The 10,550-nt window shown below is 35.4% G+C and overlaps 1 protein-coding gene across 1 annotated transcript; it reads left to right on the top strand.

The window, feature by feature from the left end:
- Positions 1–4,457: 4,457 nt before the first annotated feature.
- On the top strand, positions 4,458–8,107 carry LOC150032718 (uncharacterized). The gene is made up of 4 exons (XM_090307000.1): positions 4,458–4,668; positions 5,332–6,100; positions 6,548–6,609; positions 6,765–8,107. Exons 1-4 carry the CDS (start codon positions 4,458–4,460, stop codon positions 8,105–8,107), a joined length of 2,385 nt encoding a protein of 794 aa, XP_090163126.1.
- Positions 8,108–10,550: the final 2,443 nt, after the last annotated feature.

The following is a 10,550-nucleotide window of genomic DNA, read 5'->3' as shown; positions in this document are numbered from 1 at the left end:
GGTGGAGAGACAAAATTTGTGTGACTAGGACAGCCACATATGTAGTCAACCAGTATAGATACATGTTTGATCTGCTTCAACTTGAACAGGTACATTAAACTAAACCTAATTGATTATTTTATTCATATTTTTATTATATTTGTCTTTAATATTCTCTAATATAATATTTTGTGTTTCAAGTTATCTGGGAGCCGTACAAAATTATTGTGCATACTTTGCCTAATTTTTGTACGAATGGTCAAAACATATGGCGAACGATGAGTCCTCTCATATGTTTTCACATTGGTGAGTGGCATCTTCCTGACAGGGTGATGAGACAATTCGGTTTTCAGCAGGATATCCTATCGCCTTGTAATACTGAACCTGTACTGCATGATATTGACCTAAGGACTGGAGATTGGTCCGAAAAAGTTGCACATTTGGTATTGTGATGGCACTATCGTGCAAGATTTATTGCAGTGGGGGTTTCTCTTGAACTGTTTGACACAGTTGTCACTCCAGAATATATTCATTGGTATAATAATATCACAAGACATTACGTCACTCGTCCGGGAGCAGCTGTGGGTCATCTGGTAAATGAATGAATATTATCTAATTTTTTGAATTTAAATTTATTTTAAATACTGTCTAATTATTTTATAATTCACAGAGATCGAACAACAGTAGACTCCGTGAGGTTGCAAATGATCCGAACCAGGTTCTTGCTATATGTAGTGACAACCAAAGCTATATGGAGGAAATTCATTATATGTACGATATACCTATTGTTCCTCCACCAGCTCATAGACGTAGAGGACCTGTTCGGGAAGAGGATAAGTTTGATGAGGTTGCACATAATGTGGAAGAGTTGCCCCGTATGACGCAGACGCGGAGTCAAACTGATTATGTTAGTCCGATGATGATGAGGCCAGCATTTGGTTCAGGACATTATGACTCAGAGGCTGGTCCTTCGTCTTCATACGTGCATGGAGATGGTCGGGGTCGTGGAGAGCATAATGAATATTTATATTATGAAGAGCCTGCAGAGGTACCAAAGCAACATCAAGAAGAACCCGAGCAACCTCAAGTTTGAAGTCGATGATGACAACCAGCTCGAAATCGACGACGTCTGCCTTGTGGGACACATTGATTTTTATAATTATTTTAATAAATGAGATATTTAATTTACATTTTTTTATTTTTATGAGATATATTTTTTTTAATTTATTCTTTTTAGAGTTTAAATAAAATAATAATAAAATAATAAATATTTTTAGAATTTTTTTTATAAAATGGAAAATTAAAAAAAAAAAGAAAGGATTATAAAGAAGAAGGTGGAATGTGTAATAATTAAAAAGAAAAAAAAAAAAAAAGAGAAATTTGTACGGTATTCTCGCTCTCGCTCTCGCTCTTGCTCACGCTCACGCTAAAAATCTTGCTCTCGCTCAAAATCTCGCTCTCTCAAACTTTCGCTGTCTCTCATAATCTTGCTCTCGAATTTGATTAGGAAGTTCAGTGACAAAAAGAAGGAGATTCATTAGCTCGTTATTTAGTCAGACTTGTTGAGATGACAAAATCTGTTTGAAAGCAACAATATTTTCCTAAAAAAAGGAAGGTCGAGGGTTCAAAATTCGACCTATTTAGGTCGAATTTTCAACCATCGACTTATTTAAAACAACAATATTTTTACAAATAGTTTGAAAACAACAATATTTTCCTAAATAGTTTCTAAAAGTACAATATCCTTTTAATTTTCCCATCGGATTGCATGGAAGGGATTGATAAAAGCTGAGTTATTAAACTAAGATTTGAGCCATGCAATTAGATCTATGAGAGCCCAATTGCTAAAGAAGGTGTTCTTCCCTCTCAAGCTGAAAACTAGTTTTTTCCTTCTAAAATTCCCTAAACACTAGTTCATTTTGCATTCTACTACCTAACCTAATGTCCAAGATAAGAGAAGATCAAGTGGTGGTCTACATCCTTTCGGAGTAAAGAATCAAACTAAATTTGAAGTTGAAGATCTTCAAAGGTAACTACTCAAAACCCTCTTTTTATCTTGTGAACATACTTTCTTAATTGCTAAAACTGTTGAATTATAGTGCTTAATGATTCTATTTTCTTTAGCTAATTGCATACTAAGTCCAAAAAATATAACATTTAAATTTAAATATGATGCATGTTAAAACTAATGAAAACAATAAGCATGCTAGCATATAATATAATACTTATATAAAAAAAAAAATGACATGCTTATTAAAACATGCAACCATATAATATAACATTTATATTAAATATGATAAATGTGCATGCTTATTAAATCATGTAACCATATAATATAACACTGATATTAAATATGATGCATGAATATGTTTATCCTAAGGTGGGATTTTAAACTATATGACATACATTATGCAACATATAATTAACATTAATTTAATCATATATCATATGCAAAAATAAAATTAATTAGCAAAAATACGCTGAATTTTGGCATCCTAAAACTTAAATAAATTGATGTAATTAAATTATATTAATTTAATTAAAAAAACTGTCGCAAAACCTCTCCAAAAGAGGCTCAAACCCACGACTTGCAACCATCTAGAACGCGTGCGTGCAACCTTCAGAGCGTAGCGACGCTCTAGGGAGCATAGCTACGTCTACTTTTTCTTGCCGCAATGTAGCGCTATTTTGCGACACAACGTTGCTATGCTAGGCATTAGTGTCGTAATGCTGTTGCCTAACATTACAATGTTGGGCCTTCGCTCCGAAACAAAAGGCTTTTGTCTGCTTTGTTCTTCGCCTATTTTTTGCTCCATTCTCCACCAATCTCCTCAGCAACACTTGCTCCTTCATCGACACGAACTTACAGACTCGATAACATAAATAAATAGCTAAAAACAATGGGCCCATACATCGATCTCATCAATGCAAAGCTATAATCTAAATGTCAAAATTCGAAATTGTCTATTTTGCAAACCCCACATACATTATACAGAAAGCTACCAATCTATTCCTTGTTTTCAGTCCAAAACAAAAATCAAAAGTACGATTTGACTCTGATACTAATTGAAAGGAATCAAATTCCTTGGTGGAAGTATGTGAACATGTGTGCTTTCGAAATTCATTTTGGAAAACATGAAAATATAGAAACATACATAATTCAAGGATAACATAAATACATAAAAGAATGTTGTAGAGGGGAAGAAGAGGACTTAAGAGGACTTACCCTTGAAGACAATCTTCATTGTTTTCCTCTCCATGTCACAAACACATTGTACCACGAACAACTCTATCAAACTTCTCTGCACAAACTCCAAACACACACTACCATTGGGCCTTCCAGGCTATTTTCTGACAAGAATCGAGATAATGGGATCTCTACTTTGGAGAAGTGAAGAACAATTTTTATAGAGTGAATAATTTTCTAAAAAATTTTTTTGAGAGAAAGAGAGAGTAAGTTGTTCCGTAGAGAGGAAATTCAGTGAGTGTGTATTATCTAGAAAAGCTTTTCTCCTTTCTTCAATGTTACTAAACATTTCTGTGAATTATACGTGACAAAGGAGATAACGGCTGGGGATTTAACTTTTATATTAAATCTAATATTAAACTAAATCTTATTTAATTTAATTGAATTGAATAAATATTAAATAATATCAATTAACTAAACGGCATATATTTAATGAATGTCACATTTGAATCATATCCAAATATATTTTTCTCATATACTATAGTTTTAATATGAAACTCATTCACATTAAACTTGGCATATAATTCTAATATGAATCTCATTTATATTAAATTAAATACATAATTTTAATATAAAACTCATTCATATTAAATTTAACCTATAGTTATAATATGAATCTTATTCATATTATTTAATATTTGAATCTTATATTCAAATACATTATTCTTTCATATAACCTATAGTTTTAATATGAACCATATATTAGAAATTAGTTTATATTTTGTTATAAGTTTTATTATATGGGTAGTTAAATGGTTAGTCACTGTTGTAATTATGCCTATTTATAGGCCTCTTTTGGTTAATAAATGATATAGCAAATTTATTTACTCTACTTTAATATGGTATTAGAGCAAATTAAAACTCTTTGACTTTTTTTTTCCCTCCAGCCATTTTTTTTTTCTCGCGACTTTTCTTCTTCTTGGGTCGATCTCGCTCCCCGACCTTCCGGACACTAACGTTGATCTCGCTCGCCTCCATCCACAACGTCGAGCGCCACCGGTGAGTGCCGATTTTTCGTTCCCTTTCTTTATCTGAAACGATGATCGTAACCAGATCTGACGACCCAACCTCATCCGGAAACTCCAACTCCATGGAGAATGTTCGAGCTTCCCCATCTTCTATTCTTTAACAATATCATAACCTTTATTTTCTTCATCCCTCAGACAGCACCAGCCTTGTGCTCGTTTCCAATCTTCTTACGGAATCGAGTTACGACTCGTGGAGTTAGGCGATGAAGATTGGACTCAATGTCAAGAATAAACTCGGCTTCATCAATGGTGAAATCCCTCGACCTTCCGATGAGTTACTCAGTTCTTGGATCATATGTAATGGCATTGTCACTGCATGGATTCTTAACTTTCTTTCCAAAGAGATTTCTGCTAGCATCAACTTCTCCGATTCCACTGAAGAAATTTGGGCTTATCTGCAAGAACGGTGCCAGCGTAAAAATCGACCAAGAGTCTTCCAACTACGCCGTGAAATTTCCAACTTATCCCAAAATTAAGATTCTGTTACCATATACTATGCCAAGTTGAAAACGTTGTGGAATGAACTCATCTCCTACCGCCCATCTTGTTCTTGTGGAAAATGCACTTGTGGTGGTGTCAAGAACCTACAGACTTACTTCCAAAAAGAGTATGTTATGGCTTTTCTCATGGGTTTAAACGATTCATCTGCTCCTATCAGATCTCAGTTGTTACTAATGGAACCAGAATCATCAATCAATCGGGCCTTCTCTCTAGTTGCATAGGAGATTGACCAGAAAGCTTATTCTTCATCCTTTGGCAATGCGATATCTTCATCTAATGCCACAGCCCTCCTTGTGAAAAATGGTTCTTCTGCTTCCCACCAGACTGCTCCAAGCTATTCTCGTAACACCAATCAAAACAAGAAGAAGGATAGACCGATCTGCACCCACTGTAACATTCAAAGGCATATTGTTGATCGTTGTTACAAACTCCATGGATATCCACCAGGGCACAAGCTTTACAAACCTCCCGAATCAGCAAGAGCAGATCATTCTGATTCTTCATCCTCTTTAACATCTGAACAATGCCAAGGCTTATTGGCTATGCTCTAGTCCCATCTCAACAATTCCAAAACAGCCACCATAGCAGCAACGTCCAATAAGGCAGATTCTATCACTCCTACAGCTCACGTTGCAGGTATTTGTTCCCTTTCTGATATATCTTTTGATCAGTGGATACTTGATTCTGGTGCATTAGTTCATATCTGTCATAATAAGGTCTTATTCACTACTCTAAGACAAATTAAACCGACAACTGTTACTTTGCCTAATCAGTCTCAGCTTCTGGTTGAATTTGTTGGGGATATTCAAATCAGTACAGATATCATGCTACAGAATGTGCTATATATATCAGATTTCTGTTTCAACTTAATTTCCATAAGCTCTTTAACTTCCTATCTACCCGTCATGGTCACTTTTTTTAGTGATTTTTGCCTCATTCAGGACAAATACTCTTTGAAGACGATTGGCAAGGCTAACAAATGGAATGGATTATACTTGTTGCAAGCATCAGTTGATAAGTCCTTACATTCATTTTCACATACTACAGAACTTGTTTGTTCTTCCACTACTACATTCTCTGCTTCTACTTTGCATAATCGGCTTGGACATCCATCATATAAACATCTTAGTTTCCTAAAAGACATTTTACATGTAGACATGGATAGTACTTGTAATAAATGCATGATTTGTCCTCTAGTAAAACAAAAACGACTGCCTTTTCAAAGCCATAATAGACTTGCTGCTCATGCTTTTGATCTTATACATTGTGACATTTGGGGCCCTTACAATGAACCTACTCATGCTGGATATCGTTACTTTTTAACACTAGTTGATGATTATTCTCGGTACACTTGGGTTTTCTTGATGAGGAACAAAAGTGAAGCTATTACTATTGTCCCTGGCTTCTTTTAGTTGATTGAAACTCAATATGGTTTTTCCATAAAAGCTTTTCGATCGGATAATGCACCAGAACTGGCCTTTACTGATTTTTTTCCTGCCAAATGTGTTCTCCATCAGTTTTCTTGTGTTGAACGACCTCAACAAAATTTGGTAGTAGAAAGAAAACATCAACATTTGTTAAATGTCGCACGATCTCTGTTATTTCAAGCTAGGTTACATATCTTGTTTTGGGGAGAGTGCATATTGACCGCATCTTATTTAATCAACCGCATTCCATCTCATATCTTGTCTTGTCAAACACCTTACTATCGTTTGACTGTTGAACATGCTAACTATACTTCACTACGAACTTTTGGTTGTCTTTGTTTTGCCTCTACTTTACCTTCTCACAGGACCAAGTTTCAGCCTCGGGCCATTGCCTCTGTTTTTTTGGGATATCCCACTGGCATCAAGGGTTATCGCTTATATGACATTGAGAAGAAACAATTCTTTATTTCAAGGGATGTCGTGTTTCATGAAGACATATTCCCTTTTCATCAAATCAGTCTCAAGCAGAGGTACTTGACCCTTTTTCTGATCTAGTTTTACCATTATCACTTCCATTTTCAGGTGATTTATCCAACAGTGAAGCCTCTTCATCATCTGCTTTTGCTACTCCTAAGCTTTCTGACCAGCCTACTTCACATGACGTTTCTCAACCTACTGGTCCCTTTGTTTCCTTTGCACCTGCTGATGATGATGCTACAGTCACTGATCAGCCCCATTTGTCTTTACTTGACAATTCTTCTCACTGTTGCAACTCTACAAGGACGACTAAACCATCCTCATATCTCAGGGACTATCATTGCAACCCTTTTTTACACAATCATTCTCAGCAAACAGTTACTAAGTATCCTTTGCAAGCTGTTTTGTCTTATGACAGACTGAATCCTATCTACAAGATGTTTGCCCTCAATATCTCAGCCACATATGAGCCTCAGTTTTATCACCAGGCTGTCCCTCATGAACATTGGCGCCAAGCTATGCACGATGAACTTCTAGCAATGGAAACCAACCGTACTTGGTCTGTTGTGCCCTTACCTCAAGGCCAACACTCTATTGGATGCAAATGGATATACAAAATCAAGTATTGTGCAGATGGGACCATTGACTGCTACAAGGCACGGTTAGTAGCCAAGGGATACATGCAGCAAGAAGGCCTCGACTACATTGAGACATTTTCTCCTGTTGCCAAGCTTGTTACAGTCAAAGTACTTCTTACTCTTGCGGTCTCAAAAGGTTGGTCTCTACTTCAACTAGATGTTAATAATTCTTTCTTACATGGTAATCTAGTTGAAGAGGTATACATGGATCTTCCCTTGGGTTACAAGCACAATGTTGTTCACAAACAGGGGGAGCATCTTGTTTGTCACTTGCATAAATCCATATATGGCCTTAAGAAAGCATCACGCCAATGGTTTGACAAGTTCTCAAAGGCACTTCTTTACTTGGGATTTTCTCAGTCCATGTCCGATTACTCCTTATTCACTCGAGGTTTTGCTCAATCCTTTGTTACTTTGCTTGTTTATGTTGATGACATAGTCATTACCGGTGCTTCTTTACCTGTACTACATGAGATTAAAGATCATATGCACGAGGCCTTCAAGCTCAAAGACTTAAGGTCTCTTCGGTATTTCTTGGGCCTTGAAATTGCAAGATCGTCTCAGGGTATTCTTCTATCACAACGGAATTATACATTGCAACTCCTAGAAGATCATGGTTTGTTGGCTTGTAAACTGGCTCCTCTACCTCTTGATCCGGCTTTAAAGCTCCAATTTGATGTTGGTATCCTCCTTCCTGATGCAACATTGTATCGGAGACTCATTGGAAGACTGCTATACTTGACTATTTCTCGGCCCGACATAGCTTTTGCTGTCCATAAGCTCAGTCAGTTTGTTGCTCAACCTAGATAGCCTCATTTTGATGCTGTCATGTCCTTACTTAAGTATTTGAAAGCTTCTCCGGGCCAAGGTATTATGCTACAACCTGTCCACACATTCCAATTAAAGGTGTATTGTGATGCTGATTGGAGATTTTGTCCTGATTCAAGGAAGTCTATAACCGATTTCTGCATCTTCTTAGGTGATTCCGTAATTAGTTGGAAGGCTAAGAAGCAGTCTACGGTATCTCGTTCTTCTTCCGAAGCTGAATACCGACCTTTAACTACTACTACAAGTGAATTGCTATGGGTTGAACAACTTCTTCATGAGCTTTCGGTACCTCTTATTCATCCCTTTTTAATCTACTGTGATAATGAGGCTGCTATCCATATTGCTGAAAATCTGGTTTTTCATGAAAGGACGAAGCACATTGAAATTGATTGCCATTTTTTTCGAGATCACATTGTTCGTGGCAATGTCAAACTTCTTCCCATCCGGTCTCACTTGCAGCTTGCTAATATCTTCACCAAGGCTTTGCCCAGAACTTTGTTTTTCTCCTTACTATCCAAGATGGGTATTCTTGATATAACCACACCATCTTGAGGGAGAGTATTAGAAATTAGTTTATATTTTGTTATAAGTTTTGTTATACGGGTAGTTAAATAGTTAGTCATTGTTATAATTATGCCTATTTATAAGCCTTTTTGGTTAATAAATGATACAATAAATTTATTTACTCTGCTTTAATACCATATTCATATTAATTTTAACTTGTAGTTTTATATGAATCTCATTCATATAAATAATATTTGAATCTTATTCAAATATTTATCTCTCTCATGAAATAAAGTGTAATTTTAAACCTTACTCAAAAGAAACTTTATATTATAATGCATCTACATACATTATATTAATTTTATCTTATACAATTAATTTCTTTATTTAACTCGAACAATTCAAATTAAGCTAAATTAGATTGATTCTTGATTAATCCTTAATGAGCTAGCAGGGGGAACTTATCAACCTGTAGATTAAAAACTCTAATAATACGAGATTAATTAATTAATCAACATTCATTAACTGTAGTTCACTCCACTAAAGACCCATAGTTGTACTGTGATTACATCTAACTCCTTCTCACTAATTCTCTAATGAACAACCTGTTTATGGTCCTATCACAAACTAAACCCTTTCGAGCCAGTGAGAGGGAGGGGCCCCATTATTCAAGACTCGAACTCAGCACTTAAGGGTGCAATTCATCTACTTACCTTAAAAAGGAAAAGGAGTGAATTCCATCTTGTGTAGCTATGTTGCCAACTATCTACTCTGACATATCGCCAAAATGGTATGTATATTGAGTTGACGAATTTGGCAACTCTCACCATACAGATCAAAGAACTGTCCTCATAGATAGGAGTTCATAACTCACTTGGGATTGAGGTTGAGTTATATATGGTCATCCTATGAAATGTTAATCTATTCAATCAATAGTGTTACAAAGAGAGATTAATCATTTCGCAGTCTGGTCTTATACAAACTCTTTGTATAGGATATTCTTACTCACATGTCTCCACATGAACAATTATGATCAAATCGTTTGTAACACTTTTACAAATTTTGTAACAATTACAAAGTGCGTCGTATCCAAAGTGTCACAAGGATAAGACACCCAACTTTATCCATCTACTACAGACCATTTAGGTTATTACTTAAATATGATTCACCTGTATGTCAACCATATGCATGTTTAAATTACATAAAATAACCTTGGATCTTTCTTTAATGGATTATTACAATAAAAATTAATAAATTATTATTTCAAATAACATATAACTACAATGCTTTAGGGCTTACATCCACATATGGGGTAGATTACTCCGACATCTAACCATTTGATGATTTTTTTTTATGCACAACCTCTTTCATATTCGGATTTAATCGCCTTTGAGTTTCAACTGAGTTCTGTACTCCTTTTTCTAGGTTGATAGAATGCATGCAAACTATAGGGCTAATTCCTCTAATGTTAGTGATTGTCCATCCAATTGCTTGCTTATGCCTTCCTAGAATTTGCAGCAATAATTGCTCATTATGCTCTACCAATTTTGCAACAATAATTACCTACAATGTGTTGCTCTGACCAAGATACACATATTTTAATTGCAATAGTAGTAATTTTAACTCGATCTCAAGAGGTTCAATTATTGGGGGCTTTAGTGGTTTTGATACTTCGTGTTGTGCTGCTATGTTAGCAATTAATGCTACCACAACGACCTACTCTATCTTCTCTTCAATTTCTTTAGGAACTGCTTCCTGAACTTCTCTAACTACTAAATCTTGCATATTAAAAAGAAGAACATAAATATTTCAATAAATGAACACTCATCCATATCTCTAGAAAATTTTAATGCTTTTATTAAAGGTGATTTTCTGATCATTAACTTACATAGTCAGTTCTCCTTTTTGCACATCAATTAGA

This window comes from Benincasa hispida, chromosome 11, assembly GCF_027475165.1.
Source record: "Benincasa hispida cultivar pf3 chromosome 11, pf3_genome.v1.1, whole genome shotgun sequence".
Lineage (NCBI taxonomy): Eukaryota > Viridiplantae > Streptophyta > Magnoliopsida > Cucurbitales > Cucurbitaceae > Benincasa > Benincasa hispida.
This window is presented reverse-complemented; position numbering and strand designations above follow the sequence as displayed.

Coding starts and splice junctions, on each gene's coding strand:
- LOC150032718 (XM_090307000.1), top strand. CDS start 4,458: ATGAAGATTGGACTCAATGTCAAGAATAAACTCGGCTTCATCAATGGT. Junction 4,669..5,331: donor TCTGCAAGAACGGTGCCAGC/GTAAAAATCGAC, acceptor ATTCCAAAACAG/CCACCATAGCAGCAACGTCC. Junction 6,610..6,764: donor ATATCCCACTGGCATCAAGG/GTTATCGCTTAT, acceptor TTCCATTTTCAG/GTGATTTATCCAACAGTGAA.